The following is a 17418-nucleotide window of genomic DNA, read 5'->3' on the forward strand; positions in this document are numbered from 1 at the left end:
CGTGGCCTCCCGGCTTCCCTCCCTGAGGGACTTGGGGTTAACCCTCGGGCGGGGAAATCCATCTGCCCTACTCCTTTCCCCAGCTCCTTCTTCCCTCACCTTCCTGGGTTCCTCACATAGTGTACTGGTGTTTTAGAGCCCGGTGTAATTACAGTGCTGCCTTTCCACACATAAGGTTGTAGCTCGTCCTGTCCTTGGAATTAGTGCTGTTATGGTTTGCTAAGGTTATGAGTGTGTTTTTGCACAAGTTTGTGTATAGTGTTTTGCATTGGAGAGATTGTGTGTTGGCCTTACTGAGGTGGCACCAAAACATCAGAAAAGGTTTTAGAGCCTAAATCATGACACACTACCTCTTGAAGGATCTACATATAGAGTTTATGCATTTCTAAGGTCTACACTGGCATGGTATGGGAAAGAGGGTAGGGAAATACTACTGGAGAGGAAGAGGGAGTTCTGGGTAAGGAGGAAAGAAGGAAGGAAGGAAGGAAGGAAAGGAGAAAGAACTGGCTTTTTTGCGAATAACCATAATTAATATGTATGAGATGTCAAGCCAGCTCTTTCTCCCTTCTTTCCTTCCTCCATATTAGCATATTCATTTGCATATATATATATAAATGAATATGCTAATATGCCCCACCCCATCCTTTGCCCCCCCAAATGAAACAGTCAAACTACGCCCATGGTGCACGGGGAGCCTGAGTTGGGTCTTTTTCTTGCTGTTACCTCTGTTTCCAGTAAATGCTTGTAGAAATTCTGGACACTGAATAGAGACAGTCTGTCCAACTGCAGAAGAAGGCCAGCAGCTCACGTTGTCCCACATACCAGCGCACTGCCCTAAGACCAAAGGAAAAAACACAGCTCTGTCTCTTATGCATGCTTGGATAAAACAGTTCAATACCCACATTTGCAAGGATGCCTTTCTTTGGTGTGTGTGGGAGGGGGGGGGGGGGGAGACTTGAAGTTGTGAATTCATTAATTTTATTTTTTTCAAACTTGCTGTAATTCATCCTCTTTATGTCTTTGCGACTATGCATTCAGTGTAGGCACGAGTAATTTTCTGTATATTTTAATGTAATTCAGTGGCGTACCAAGGGGGGGGGGGCGGTGGGTGCGGTCCGCCCCGGGTGCACACCGCTGGGGGGGTGCCGCGCGTCTGTCGGCAACCCTTGTTTCCTGTTCCCTCTGCCCCGGAACGGGTTACTTCCTGTTCCGGGGCAGAGGGAGCAGGGAACGAGCGAAGCCGACAGGCGCGCGGCACCCCCCCCCCCTCCCCAGCAGGTAAAAATGCACCTGGGGGGGTGTTGCTTCGACGGGGGGAGGTGTCCATCGTTTCGCCGGGGGTGGGGGTGGGGGTTGCGCTGCACCCGGGGTGGGGGGGCGCATCGGCGATCCACCCCGGGTGTCAGCCACCCTAGGAACGCCACTGATGTAAATAGTACCAATGGATGAAATTATACCAACTCGTGAACAAACTCCTAGACACCAACTTGGTCACTACATTGAATACAGACATCCCATCTGCAGACAAACTTGCTAAGTATTTCAATGAAAAAATTGCAAGCCTACGCAACACGCTACGTCAAGACAACACTGACACTGAAATCTTCCTTAATCAGTTGGACCCAACCACTGTAGAATACCCGGCTGACCGAATCTGGTTAAAATTCGCCCTCCTTACCGTCGATGCAGTTGCACAGGTGATCAGCAGGTTCTCCAACACTCACTGTGGCATAGCCAGGGGCCCGGGTGGGCCCGGGCCTCTTTGAGCTCAGATCCACCAAGTAGAAGTCCACCTATGATGTGGCTGGCAAGGATCCCCAAGCTCTGCCAGCTGAAACTCCCAACACTTCTCCGCTCCCGCATACCTTTTAAACAGTAGATTTTTGCTGGCAGTGAGCAGCGACTGATACACACTGCTCGCACCAGCTCCACAGTCTTCTTCCCTCTGATGTACTTCCACCGATGTGGCAACAGGAAATTGTGTCCGAGGGAAGGCTGTGGGGCTGGTGCAAGCAGTGTGTATCAGTCGCTGCTCGCTGCCAGCGAAGATCTGCTATTTAAAAGGTATGTGGGAGTGAGAAGTGTTGGGAGTTTTCAGCTGGTGGAACTTGGGGATCCTTGCCAGCCACATCATACGTGGACTTCTACTAGGTAGATCTGAGCTCAAAGAGCCCACCCAGGCCCCTGGCTATGCCACTGCTTACAACTAGGGAAGGAAAAAATGGGCGGAAGTATTTTGTATCATCTGAAGTTTGGACAACAGTGATTTCTTACATCCAGTATCTAAACTGGTAAGTGCTGAAGGTTGTACCAACAAGCAATACGTCTATGCTTATATTTCTAGTGGTTTCTTTAGGATTTGATTGTTTCATAATCTTGTGATTTCAAATTAAGGTTTGCATTTTCTATGAGCTTTAATCAATATTTTAAAAAGAAACAATTATGGTTTCCAATTAGGTTTGTACTTTGAATAAACTTTAATAAGCAGTTTATAAGGGAACCACATTCCTTTTCTATTATTGATTTTAATTTTTAATTTTGTTTTTATATCGTACACCACTCTGCTGTTGCCTAAGCTGGTATATCAAATAAACTAAGGGACCCTTTTACAAAGGCTTGTTAGGGGCTACGCACGTGCAGCGCACCAAAACGAGACTACCACCAGGCTACCGTGCCCCCCCGGCGGTAATTTCAGATTTGGCACGTGCTCATAGCGCCTGGATGATTTATTTACTTCCTCCCACACGTGTCAGTTCCAGCGGTAATCGGCACTTGGCATGCACTGACCAGTCACCACACGTGTAAAGCGGGAACCTTTACCGCTAGATCAGTGGTTGGTGTTAAGGGCTCAGGCCAGTTTTGGGCGCGCTGATTTTAGTTTTACTGCAAGCCCTTTTCCTGTCTCATTAAAAACTAGGCCGGCACGTGCTCAAAACATGCGCCTACACTACCGAAGGCCACTTTTTACAGCGACTTAGTAAAAGGACTCCTAAGGGCCCTGTTTACTAAGCTGCGCTAGAGGTGCGTTCGCATTTTTAGTGCGTGCTAACCACAGTATTTCTATGGGCGCCTACACAGCACGTGCTAATTATGTGCACACGTTAAAAACGCTAGCGCACCTTAGTAAACTTCATATGGCCATTTAAACTTCCGGAAATCACTAAAAACTAACTTGTTCCAAAAGGCATACCCTACTGATCCAACTTAAATGCTCAAACTCTGCAACACATCACAATTAAAGAACGTAATGATCATAACACAACCCTTCCGCTTTATGACACCCTAATGAGACTGTTCCCTGAGAACCTAACTTACCATAACATCATTCTGTATTTGTTCACACCGGAGTCTGCAAACGCCTCTCCGGTATTATGTAAGCCACATTGAGCCTGCAAATAGTTGGGAAAATGTGGGATACAAATGCAACAAACAAACATAAACAGGGACCTAAACCATAAATCATCAAAATAATAAATAATAGCAGGCTTTGAATTGTTAATAAATAAAATCACCGTATTTACCCGATGTGAGCCACTGATTTTCTGACCTATTCTGTTCTTGAAAAAGTAACTCGGCGCACAGGTTCGCTTCCTTTTCCAGAACGCCAAGCACATCACACACCGGTGAAACAGCAAGAGCTACATTTTTAATTACCTGAAAAAACAAAAATACAAGCAACTGCTGTTTGAGTTTTGCAAGTACTTAGTACTCACCAGATAGCACATTGAACTCATTTTATAATTGGCAGTCTTGCTACAGATTTTTATATCTTTTGAGTTCAAATATTCGTTATTAAAGTTTTTTAAGTAACAATACAAAACAACAAAAGAACAAAACAATGGCAACAGTATTGGTACATAAAAATACCGAAAAGTGTAATGAGGAATATTATTTGACTTCTCCGCAATTTTAGCTTCATATTTATAAATAATACAGACAGTATTTCACCAAAAAGCAAAAGAAACTTTGGAGTTATCTTTCCATTCTGATAATATTGTTTTAAGGGCTATAACCATAAGGGGTGATCAGGGAAGACAAAGCCGTAGCGGAGAGATTAAATGAATTCTTGACTGCACAGCCTACTGTGTGCATGAGAGAGTGTTGTGAATTCCTATTATTAATATTAATAGCCAAGCACTAATTTTGTGTCATGTTTGCTGTGTACGTCTGTATACTGTTTCTCCATATCCGAGGTGGTCCAGTTTTCTGTTTGGTTCACCATACACAGACGTTTCAACACTTTAAAGAAATTTCAACATTTATAAATCACAGGGACTCCTGAGGCAGGCCTCTGCGGCTGAAACACGATCTGTGTTGAGTCCAGTACTTATTGTATCATAAACTTTTGATGTGAACTCTTACGCCTAAGTTTACTAAGCGGCTCTATGGGCACGTTAGCGTTTTTAACGCATGTAAATGTTTTACGTGCGTTAAACGCTAACGTGTCCATAGAAATGTATAGGCGCATTAGCATTTAATGCGCCTTAAATTCACAGGCACGTTCAAAACGCTAACACACCTTAGTAAACATACCCCTTAGAGTCTGTTAGTTGTTTTTCATCATCTTTTGTGTCCCCTTTCGCTGTTTTGCCTGCTTGTTGTGACCTGGCGAAGGGTTTGGTTTCTTCTGTGCTTGTCGATCCAAGCACTAATTTTGCCATTAGTGCATGGCCATTCAAACAGATTAGCAGGTGAGCCCTTGCCCCTTACCACCACCCAGTGGTGGGAGGCGGGGCTAGTGCTGGGCAGACTTCTACAGTCTTTGCCCTGAAAATGGCAAATGCAAATCAAGGTCAAGTATACACATAAAGTAGCACATATGAGTTTATCTTGTTGGGCAGACTGGATGGACCATACAGGTCTTTCTCTGCTGTCATCTACTATGTTACTGACTTACACACTAAGCAAATGCTAATCAGTTAGCGAGTGGCAATGTAGCTGCGCTAACCGATTAGCACAGAACACGCCCACTCTCTGCCCCCTCAAGACACGCCCCCTGCGCAGAAAAATAAAGCACATGGCACAATTACTGAAGAATGCCTCAGTGCGCCCTGAAGCCATTTTTTGCCGCGGTGAGCATGTGTTAGTGCTTACTAATGCTTTGTAAAAGGGCTCCTAAATGCACGTGGAAAGTTTGCATCTACTTTGATGTGATCTGTGCATAGATGTTCCCAGGGTGTAGACAGAAGCACAGATTACACATCAGGAAGGTTAAACATTTTTATTCAGGGAATGGAAACATCTCACATAAAAATGACCCAACGTGGGCCACATTTTGCCCCAAAATGGACTGCGTCAGGGGTTACTAGTTGGAAATCTTATACTACTACTACTACGTAACATTTCTAGAGCGCTACTAGGGTTACACAGCGCTGTACAGTTTAACAAAGAAGGACAGTCCCTGCTCGAAGAGCTTACAATCTAAATCAAAAAAGCATATCAGTATCTTCTGCCTTGCAGGATCAGTCTGGGGTATAGATAACGCAGATCTCAATAGGTGGGGGGCATTTTTATGTGAGATCTTTCCATTTCCTGAATACAAATTTGTATCCTTTCTGATGTGTGATCTGCTCTTCAGTCTGCACTCGGTGTTTGCAGATGGATGGTCCTCTCTACTTTTCCGTTGATGTTTCCAGGGGTACAGTTTTGGTGGAGCAGAGGTGGGAGTTACGATTGTATATTTTAAAGCATGCTTCTACCTGTATAGAAAGCCATCTGCACTTTGGAGCAAGTGTAAATTTGTGCACTGGCATTTTTACATAGTTGGAACTGGATCTGGGAGTCTATTTTATAAACCTACACAGGTGCCTATGTTGCCTTTATAACATATAGAAAATATGTGATGGCTTAATCTGTCTACTCACTGCTTCATACAAATTCAACTCAAATGTAGGCACTATGTTCACACAATGTATTTTTTTGTTATAATGGGAGAAATGGTCTGAATGGTCACAGGGATCTGCTGCCAGATAGCATCTTAAATTGTCTCAAGATCCCATCTGTGACTTAACTCATCACTGACCAAAAAACCCCCTCCTGCCTATTATCACTTTGTATCCATTTTTCTACCAATTTATCTATTTTTGGCTGTAACAGTGAAGGACGAATGAGCAGTTACACACAGCGGCGCAGGTCCCTTGAGAAAGCAGTAGCGAAACTGGAGCCTGTCGGGATCAGCCGTGCCTTTAGCTAAGTGCGGCCATTATTAATGAGTGCACATTCAGCATTTCCAAAAAAAAAAAAAGGGAGATACCTTCACGATTGATTTCGTACACAAAATAAGTAAAAGCAAAAATAGATAAATTGGTAGAAAAGTGGATACAAAGTGACAGTGGCGTAGCCACAGGTGGGCCTGGGTGGGCTGCGGCCCACCCACTTAGAGCTCAGGCCCACCCAACAGTAGCACATGTTTACTGGTAGCTACTAGGGATCCTAAGCTCCGTGAGCTGAACATTTCCCCCTCCCTGATGGTAACGAAAATGCTACTATCCATGATACCGGCACCTGTGAATGCTCAGTTTTCAGGGCCTGCCTGCTGCAGACTGTCAATGTGGAAAGAAACATTTTCCTGCCAGCTGAGATATATTTTTGGTGGTAGTGGTGGGGAGAGAACACTTGGTGCCCGCCCTTTTCTTGCCTAGGCCCACCCAAAATCTGTTGTCTGGCTACGCCCCTGTAAAGTGATAATAGCCAGGAGGGGTTTTTTGGTCAGTGGTGAGTTGAGTCACAGATAGGATGTTGAGACAATATAAGCTGCTATTTAGCAGCAGATCCCAGTGACCATTCAGACTATTTCCCCCATTATAACAAAAAAATGCACTGCATATCTGTGTGAACAGTGTGTCTATATTTGAGTCGAGCCTTTATAACATAGGCTTAAAATAGCTGCCTTTTTCGATTTCTCACATAGGCATCCGGTTATAATGAGTCTGGCCATAAATAAGGCGCATAATTCTGTGGGCCTTTTACAAAGGCGCATTAGGCGCAACGTGCATGCAGTACACACCAAAATGATTCTACTGCCAGGCTACCATGCCCCATGGTGGTAATTTCAGATTTGGCACATACAAATACCTTACGGACGATTTATTTATTTCCTCCCATGTGTGTCATTTCCAGCGGCAATCAGCATGGCCTATGCTGACCAGTCACCGTACGTATAGTGCGTGAGCCCTTACCGCTAGATCAGTGGGTGGTGTTAAGGGCTCATGCCAGTTTTGGGCACACGCTGGTTTCAGTTTTACCACAGGCCCTTTTCCTGTCCCATTTTTTTTTTTTAAAGCCCTTTTTTGTACATGCAGTAAAAACTGGCCCGGCGCATGCCCAATGCACGCACCTACACTACCAGAGGCCAATTTTTACCGCGGCTTAGTAAAAGGACCCCTCTGTTAGTAAATGACGTCTTCCCATGCTACAACAGGGAAAGAAGAACCCATAAGTGTAAATAAAAATCATAACGTAGGGATTAAACAATGGCCATCAAAGACCTGAACCTTTCTTCAATAAACTCTTGAGATTGCCACTTCTTACTGGGATTCTTCTTCTTTGTTGTCTAATCCCTACGTTATGATTTTTATTTGTCCTTCCTGGTCCAACAGACCATTTCCCTAAGGCGCGGTAAAGCATAAGAAATCAACCTTATATAAGTCAGCAGAGACCAATGATTCCTCAGAGCATTGTACGAAATATTTCAGCTCGGACCAGAATCCGGAGCCTGGAGTCAACATCAGATCGTAACAGGTAAAATTCCCGGTCCCATAAATAACATAGTAACATAGTAAATGACGGCAGATAAAGACCTGTACGGTCCATCCAGTCTGCCCAACAAGATAAACTCATTTTACATGATATATGCTACTTTAAATGTATACCTGAGTTTGATTTGTCCTTGTCTTTCTCAAGGCACAGACCGTAGAAGTCTGCCCAGCACTGTTCTTGTACTAAGTTCTGGAGCCAACATCGAAGCCACTTAAAATTTACTCTCCAGCCCATCCCTATCTATTCAGTCACAATCGGGCCGATTTCATTTATCAACAGAACCCATCCGTCTGCACAGACATCATTGTGATTATAATGATAACAGTAAATATTAATTGTGTAGCCATTCCTTATGCACTTTTTCATATCCGAACTGCAGTTTCTCAAAAAGAAACCGAAGAAAGGGAACTTTAAAACAATACAGGAAGGTAAGACCTTTGAAGTCAGAATGATTAAATATTTTGACACCCACCAGACAGGACTTAACAAAGATCTGGGTTTTCTAGTCCATTATAAACCATAAAATTGTACTGCTTTGTCATCCTCTTAGCTCCATGCATATCTCCCTGGCCCTCATCCACCCAACTCTCCCTGTCTCTCAGCTAACCCACCCTCATCCTGTTAGACTGTCACTGAAATGCTTTGATGTTTCACTTATATATACTGTCATCTACCAACATTTGCTTATTTCCGATCTGAGGAAGAAGGGCAACCTTCGAAAGCTAATCACGAAATGTATTAAGTTATGTCCAATAAAAAAGGTATCATCTTATTTTCTTTTCCATGTTTTATTTTGTTTTATTTCTATTGATGATTACCTCAAAAATAAAACGAAACAACGTAATCAGCATCTTTTTACAGTTTCTGTCGGCACACGCACACCTTAAAAGAGCTAGAAACGAATTTTCCGATTACCTAGAGAAGCCCGAGTTATGCTCAGAAGCTGTCCCGGGCACGGCAGACCCCCGACTTCCAGTTGTTCTCGAAACAATCCAAACAATTGCTACTTATCCCTCCTTCCAGAGAAATGTGAGATACTTGCAACTGAATTGTGGCCATACACTGCGGGAGAAAAGGTTAAACGTATTTCTCTCCTTCCCATAGCTGCAACATGGGGGGGAAATACCCTGCAGGTGAAAACGTGATGCACACAAGCAGCGATCGGGATTAATGCTCCAGCTTCGTTCGGTGATCGAAATAAAGGACTAGCCCTCAAATAAAAATGCAAACCCTCTACTATCGATTTTAATGTTACAATTTTTTTTTTTCAAACATAGGTTAAGAAGATGACACTGCAAGGGAAAGATCCACGTCCCTCGAAAACAGTTTATGCGAATTACAAACTGTTTTATTTTAAGTCGACCAACTTTTCTAAAGCGCTACTAGACGTACGCAGCGCTGTACACTTGAACATGAAGAGAACTTTAAACCGTGTTAAGCATCGGGTTCCGGCTTCTCCTTCGCATCTCAGTGTATGGACATTTCTGTATTTAACCGCCCCTCCCCCCCAAAAAAATGAAGGGAAAATGCTTTATTTTCAGGTCAATATTTCCACCCAGAATTTTAAAAACCAGGTTCTTAAGTCGAGGGCTTAAGTGTATGTTGTTCATACACTGAAGCACGGATGCCATACGCTGCTGCATCCTATAAAACGTATCCCTAAAGAAATGGAAACACAAATTCTTGAGTAAAGAGACTGGAGTACTTACAAACCAAGCGCCACCTAACCAAAGCGTGACGAGCTGGAGCAACATGCTGGTGGTGACGGGCTCAGAGCACATCCTATGCAGGAACCATTGTGTAAAATGACCAGGACCTCTCCCGGCAGTATTTGCTCTCGTTTTATTATCAGCTTCTGATTTCGTTTCTAACCTAATTCCTGTTTTTTACATTCCCAGCAAGCCCTCTCCACGGAGGCTTCTGAAGAAGCAGTTCCACCCCCCTCCCTCCACTCATTCATTCCGCATTCAAAGTGTTATAATTTGTGAATAGTCTTAACCCGTGGAAAGTAACTTTTCAGTGCAGGAACTGCAGGTGACATGCACATTAATAATTAGAAAAAGACCCTCCATACAAACTACAGCCCAGACTCTCCATCTGAACTGAATGGCCAGAATTAGTGATATGTCATTCCCTAACATGGTGGGATGCCTTTGCATGGACCAAGGAAAGAACAACCCAAAGATGCTGCTATACAGCAAGTCACTCCTTCAGAACTCTAAATGACTGACATTAGCTAGACAAAAAGGCTGGAGAGGGCGGCAGCTTCCTGGGGGGGGGGGGGGGGGGGGGGAGCAGACTAACTCAAAGGTTCATCAGCTATGCTTTTACCTAGAACATAAGGGCTGCCGTACTGGGACAGACTGAAGGTCCATCAAGCCCAGTATCCTGTTTCCAACAGTGGCCAATCCAGGTCACAAGTACCTGGCAAGATCCCCAAAAGAGTAAAACAGATTTTATGCTGCTTATCCTAGAAATAAGCAGTGGATTTTCCCAAGTCCATCTTAATAATGATAATAATAATAATAATGATTCACCAGGCCCCCTCCCTGCCCATCTTCAAATCCTTGCTCAAAGCCCACCTCTTCAAGGTCGCCTTCGGCACCTAACCATCTACCTCTATTCAGGAAATCTAGACTGCCCCAACTTGACATTTCGTCCTTTAGATTGTAAGCTCCTTTGAGCAGGGAGGGACTGTCCTTCTCTGTTAAACTGTACAGCGCTGCGTAACCCCAGTTGCACTCTAGAAATGTTAAGTAGTAGTAGTACTTGTAGGAAATTAGCAAAACTTTTTTTAAACCCTGCTAAGCTAACTGCTTTTGCCACATTCTCTGGCAACGAATTCCAGAGTTTAATTACACACTGAGTGAAGAAATATTTTCTCCAGTTTGTTTTAAATTTAGTAGTAGCTTCATTGCGTACCCCCTAGACCTAGTAATTTTTGGAAAAAGTAAACAAGCGATTTACCTCTACCCATTTCACTCCACTCAGTATTTTATAGACCCCTATCATATCTCCCCCTCAGCCATCTCTTCTCCAAGCTGAAGAGCCCTGGTTGCTTTGGCCTTTCCTCATAGGAAAGTCATCCCATCCCCTTTATCATTTTGGTCGCCCTTCTCAGTGCCTTTTCTAATTTTGCTATATCTTTGAGATGTGGTGACTAAAACTGCACACAATATTCAAGGTGTGATCACACTATGGAGCAATATAAAGACACTAGTAAAAAAGCCCCATTTCTGATGCAAATGAAACGGGGGCTAGCAATGTTTTCTTCTGTGTGCATGTGGGAGTGTGTGTGTCCCTGCCCTCTGGCCTCTCTCCCCTCTGAGTCCTTCACTGTTACAGAGCCAGCGATTTGATTTCGTGCTCTGCTGTTTTCCTTCACTGACTGTGTTACAGAGAGGGCGGGGCAGACACTCATAGGGAAACCGGATATCTCGCCCCCTTCACACTTCTGGCTGGAGGCTTCATAGAACGTTGGTGTTGCCTTTTATATAGAGAGATTATAATATTATCAGGAAAGGCGCTAAGGTGGTTGAAACAGTGAAAAGCAGAGGAAAGTACAGTTTGTATTTATTTTTTTACATTTATCATAATTTCTTGGTTGCATATTTTAAAGTCATCTACCTTGACCTCCCTGGAAAAAAAGGAATATAAATGACAGTTTAATTACAAGTTTTTCTGCATATACGGTACTTAATTTTGTGGTTGGTGTGATCTAGGGGTGGAGCTGGGGGAGGGGCTGGGGTGGAGCTTAGACATCCTAAAAAAACTTCCTACTGCCCCTGAGTTTAGTATTTAAAAACATGATGACATGGGAGGGGAGGAACATTAGAGGCCTGAAATTTAATTGAACAGGGAGTGGGGTATAAGTCTGAACATTCACCCAGGGTGCCCAATGCCCTTGCACCAGCCTTGTAGCTGGAAAAGTGTAAAACATGGAGTACATTACGCTTCCAAAGGTGTTGTTTACCTCTAGCAGTTAGTTGTGAGGTAGAAAATGTACTTGCCTTCTGCTTTCCTGACCTTCTTCTTGTGTGTTAGTATAAATTGAGTGTAGGTTTATGTGGGTATCAGAAGGAAAGGGGGTGAGATTTGATATACTGCCTACTGTGGTTATAATCAAAGCAGTTTATATATTATATACAGGTACTTATTTTGTACCTGTAGCAATGGCAAGGCAGTGTGTTTTTTTCCCTGTTCAGTTTCAGTTTGAAGGCTGATGCCCAGGATTTCATTATATTTATGCTGTTCATGATTCTGGATTTCGGATAGTTCATTTTTGAAAGGAATGGAGATTGACACATTGTCGGTGTAAATGATGGGGTTGAAGCCTTGTTAGAATAGGGACTGGGCTAGTGGGACCATCATTAACCCTAGAACGCATGACGTTAAAAATATACTGTACATATTAACGTCATGGGGGCCTTTTAGGCCCCCATGCACATAATGTAGAAAAACACACTTAAATAACTTTCACAAGTTTATTTCAAAATTGCTCAATAAAATATGAATAGTGGACAACATTTTAATTATAATTTTTCACAGAAAACACCAAAAAATCTTTTTTTTCCCAAATTTCACGCAAAGACATGAAAACACACAAAAATGCATAGAAATCTATAGCAAACTAGCTGCAGCTACATTTTTATTCTAACTTTCTTTTGTATTATATTAGTCTTCCAAACAATTCTGACATGTTATTTTTTCAGAAGAGTGTTCTTTGCAAACAGTTTCCTTACAAGTGGAACAATATCGCTCAGTTTTCCTCTCTATGTTTCTTGGACACATGAAACAACGCTTTCGTTTTCTTTCTCCTGGCTCTGGAGTAATCTGAAACTGTACGCCACACCGTTTCATTGCTTCTTTAGTTTTCTTTGGCAAGCATTTCAAGTCACTTCGCTCTATCATGTGAGGTATTACAAGTTCATGACAAAGGTCCTTCAAGAATAAGCGTCTCCTGTCCTTCCTCTGTGCATGAAATTCAGGATGAGTTTCTGTATAAATAATGAATGAATTTAGGGCTGCTACATCAAGCATATTTGAAAATAGTACTACAGGCCATCGTTTTGTTTGCCTCTTACACGAATATTCTCCCACCATCTCATCCATTTTATCTACACCTCCTTTTGTTGCATTGTAATGCAGGATGATTTCTGGTTTCAATTTTTGGTTATTGCTGTCAACACTGCAATCGTGATGCATGGTACTGAGTAAAATTACAGATTTCTCCTTCTTTGCCTTGTAAGATACCAAAGTCGCTTTGTTATTGAATCCAAAGACACTCTCATAAAGTGCTCGCTGACGATTGTGTTTGAGTGCTGCTGGAATTTCTCGTCTGTTTTGCTTTATAGTACCAACAAGTGTAATAGCTTTTGCAAGCAGAAAATTGCCTAGTTCAACATTGGTGAAAAAATTGTCCATGGTGATGTTTCTACCTGAATTGAATATTGGAACAGCAAGAGTTTTGACTATTTCAGACCCCAGATCCTTCTGTACTGGTGCACCAACCTCTTTGCCACAGTAGATTACGCCATTTATGCCATAATAATTTGCAGAATCACACATCCAGAAGATTTTTATACCGTACTTGGCTGGCTTGCTGGGCATGTATTGTATGAATTTGCAGCGTCCTCTGAACGGTACAAGTTGCTCATCTACAGTAACATTAGTACTAGGATTGTAAAGTTTTGTGCAATTTTTGATAAATATGTTCCAGATATAACTGATAGGGGCTAATTTGTCTGTTTCAAACCTCGCTGCACGAGTTCGCTTATCATCAAAGCGAATGATCCTTCTAATTTCCTCATATCTGCCCACTGACATTGTCGCCTTATAGTGTGGATCAGAAAGTGGGTCCAGAAATAATTCTCGTATTGGGACATCATACGATTTTTGACTCCCTGCCAGCAGGAAAAGTCCAATAAATGCATAAAGTTCCTCTTTTGAGATATTTTTCCAGGACTTATTTTTTGCTGAAGCGATACGTCTTCCTTCTAGGTTTGAACATAATAGGACCTCTTCTGCAATATTGTCAGAAAAATAAGTACAGAATACATCTTTAGGGGTAAAGTAACTGGGACTTCCCACAGCTCCTTGAGCCTGTCTCACAATATTGTGTATTGGAGTACGTCCGACTAATGTAGGATTACTGTCCCAAAAAACATTCGTTTTGGATGTTCTACTTATCACTTCTTGAGGATCCACTAGATTCACTTCTTCATCATCAGAAGAATCACTGGATGAGGATGTTTGATTAGCTGGTGGCAGATATTCTTCATCAGACAAAGATAGTTCACTTTCATCATCGCTTTGAAACATAATCGCTTCAATCTCTTAGTCAGTCAGACACTTGGAGGAAGACTGTGCCATTGCTGACTAGATGTTAGAAAATGAAACAGATTTCCTCTCAACAGCTTATCTTATCACAGGTCCTTCAGCAATTAGCTCACAGTGTATACTGTCCTCAGTGTTCAGAGGACCTGAGGTGATGTCATGGCCTTATCACTCCCTCCAAAAATCACATGACATCCTCACATGTTATTATCCACACCCTGGCCCCTCCACCAGCATTACTGAGTACAAATAAAGTAACTTGAGACACAAACACTTCTGAGAACATGATAAAAACAGCGGGGGCCTAAAAGGCCCCCAATTCGTACAGATGTAGTTTTCACCAAACAAGCATTGTTACACCATAATGCCTATGAAAATAAATTATATGAACAACTGGATATTATCAACAATGACATATTTGAGTAATACCTTGAGTTTCAAAATTCTAACTAAAGTAATTTTGCAGATAATAGCAAAAATGTAAGCATGGGGGCCTAAAAGGCCCCCAATATGCGTTCTAGGGTTAAGTTGAATAGTATTGGCGATAGTGTTGAACTCTGGGAGACTCCACATTCCACTTTCCAGGGAGGGGGGGATATTATAGAATTTGACTTCACTTGATAGGGTCTGGTGGTCAGGAAGCCCTTGACGAGAGAGGGATTAACGTGACCAACAAAACTCTTCCAACAAAGCCCAGGAAATTGTAATTGGCTTTATTCCACCAGTAATTGAATGGACTCGACACGGCACCATGTTTCAGCAATAGTGCCTGCCTCAGGAGTCTAAAATTTATAAACAATCAAATCAACGTATATGTGCACAAATATAAATGATTTTAAAAAGTGTGACAATCATAAATGGAAAATAATAAGCTCAAAATTAAACAAAATTTACATATTAAAAAAACATAAAAATATTCATTACATATAATACACACATATGTAATTAAGAGGTATATACATGATGTTTATGGGTTTAATACAAAAAGATAACCATATGCAAATAGTGCCAAAATGAGAGAACCAACCTGTATTTTGTTTACTGCACCCAAATGTAGTTGTGGCTGATTTGAAAGGGTACTCAACATAAATCAAGTCTATAATAGATATAAATTTGAATCTGGAGACATGCATAATACAACTAATGACTGCAATCTCATATCTATCAGGTAAAATACATATAAAGATGAAAGGGTAAATGATGTAAATTATAACTAAAGACATACATCAAGTATTGCTGGAAAAAGGAACAATTTGGTTGCCTCATGTGTAAAAAAGGGGAACAAAAATGGTGAATAAAAACAGTTAATAAAGAAAGTAGGTAAAAGTTCCATAAAAGTAATAAAAAGGATCTAAACCTATGCATAACTCTAGAGGAAACATGAGAAATATAATAAAAATAACATACTAATTGCTTGTAGTGGGTCCTGTTTCTTCACTTCAGTGGTTGATTTCTATTTTACTTCAGGAAGCCCTTGAACCATGCAAGTACCTTCCCTCTGATTCCGATTTTATCGAGTACTCGTTGTAGGATATAGTGATCAACCATGTCGAATGTGCTGGACATGTCAAACTAGAGTAGGAGGATGTTTCTGCCTGTTGAGAGTTTCTGTTTGAATTTGGCCAGCAGTGTAATCAGCACCGTTTCTATGCTGTCGTGGGTATTATTGAGAATTTTTGATGTAGTCGGTGAGTTGGTTGGCCGCTAAGCCTTCCATTATTTTGGTTCTTGGTGGTATGGATGCTACTGGCCTGTAGCTTGAGATGTCTTTAATGTTTTTCTTGGGATCCTTTGGGATTGGTGTGAGCAGTATGTTGCCCTTTTCTGTTGGTAATCAGCCTTCCTGGAACATAAAGTTCAGGTGGGATGTGAGTTGATCTAGGAAACGCTTAGAAGATCCTTTCATGATGTAATTGGGACATGAGTCTAGCATGCAGTGAGCGGTGGAGAAGTTTCGTAACGCTTGTGCTACTGTTTCGGTGGTGAGTTGGGCGAAAGTTGACCATGTTCTATCCACTGGGGAATTCCTCTGGAGGGTAGTTGAGTTCATCTATAAAGGTCATCAGGTCATGTGTTGTTCTCAAGGTGGTTGGTAATTCATTCCATAGTTGTGTACAGATGTATGAGAAGCTGGATGCATGTATTGATTTGTATTTATTTCCTTTGCAGTTGGGATAATGGAGATTTAAGCAAGTGTGTGATGAACTTTTGTTATTTCTCACTGGTAGATCTATCAGATTTGACATATAGGAAGGGGCGTCTCCATAATTGCAAGGGCTTGAAATACAAGACGCTGCAAGCGTCAACCTTTTCTTACATGAGCACGCAGTTCTGGAATACACTGCCGCGCAACCTGAAAACGATCTACGAGCAAGCCACCTTCCGCAAACTATTGAAGACCCATCTTTTTGATAAAATTTACGGAAAGAACCAAAACACATAAAGTCCACACTCACTTCTGAACTCTCATCCCCCGTAATCTCACCTCACTTATACCTTTACTCACAGAAAAATGTATACCATATGCCTTCTTGTTATTATAAATTGCCCTTTTAGCTTCCCGTTGTCTCCTTCCAATGTTTCACGGTTCTTTTCCATTGTTATATTCCTTAACGATACTTTGATTTTGTCTCGCATAACTCTTCACAATGTAATCCATAACCGAGTTGTAACAAATTGTAATTCCATCATTCATAATGTATTGTAAGCCACACTGAGCCCGCAAAAAGGTGGGAAAATGTGGGATACAAATGCAATAAAATAAATAAAATAAAATAAATAATTTTATGAACTAAGGTGCCTATCTTGAATGCAATTCGATCTTTCAGAGGAAGCCAATGCAATTTTTCTCTAAGGGGTCCAGCACTTTCGTATTTCGCCTTTCCAAAAATCAATCTGGCTGCTGTGTTCTGGGCAGTCTGAAGTGTCTTGATGGTTTGAATCTTGCATCCCGCGTATAAGGAATGACAGTAGTCCAGATGACTCAGTACTAATGATTGCACTAGGTTACGGAATGTCTCCCTTGGGAAAAAATGTTTCACTCTTCTAAGCCTCCACATTGCATAGAACATTTTCTTTATAACATTATTCACGTGGTTATCTAGATTTAGATTGTGATCAATTGTTACGCCTAGGAGTTTCAAGGTGTCCGCAACAGGAAGAGTATGATTTAGTGTGCTTATATTGGTGTATTTGATTTTATTATATTGCGATGATATTATAAGGCATTGTGTCTTTTCAGCGTTGAGCTTCAGATGAAATGCATCTGCCCATAAATTCATAACCTGGAAGCTGAGATTGATTTTGTTTGCAATTTCTGATAAA

General features: G+C 41.8%; 1 protein-coding gene across 1 annotated transcript in view; it reads right to left on the minus strand.

Moving 5' to 3' along the window:
- The window catches only part of SCTR (secretin receptor), a 68593-nt gene extending 52951 nt beyond the window's left edge, over window positions 1–15642 (minus strand). The window contains exons 1-3 of the mRNA XM_030210873.1: window positions 15586–15642; window positions 3522–3654; window positions 724–834 (exon numbers count right to left, since the gene is read on the minus strand). Of these exons, the coding sequence (XP_030066733.1) occupies window positions 724–834; window positions 3522–3654; window positions 15586–15642 (301 nt within the window). The remainder of the gene's footprint in view (window positions 1–723; window positions 835–3521; window positions 3655–15585) is intronic.
- Window positions 15643–17418: the final 1776 nt, after the last annotated feature.

Source organism: Microcaecilia unicolor, chromosome 7, assembly GCF_901765095.1.
Source record: "Microcaecilia unicolor chromosome 7, aMicUni1.1, whole genome shotgun sequence".
Lineage (NCBI taxonomy): Eukaryota > Metazoa > Chordata > Amphibia > Gymnophiona > Siphonopidae > Microcaecilia > Microcaecilia unicolor.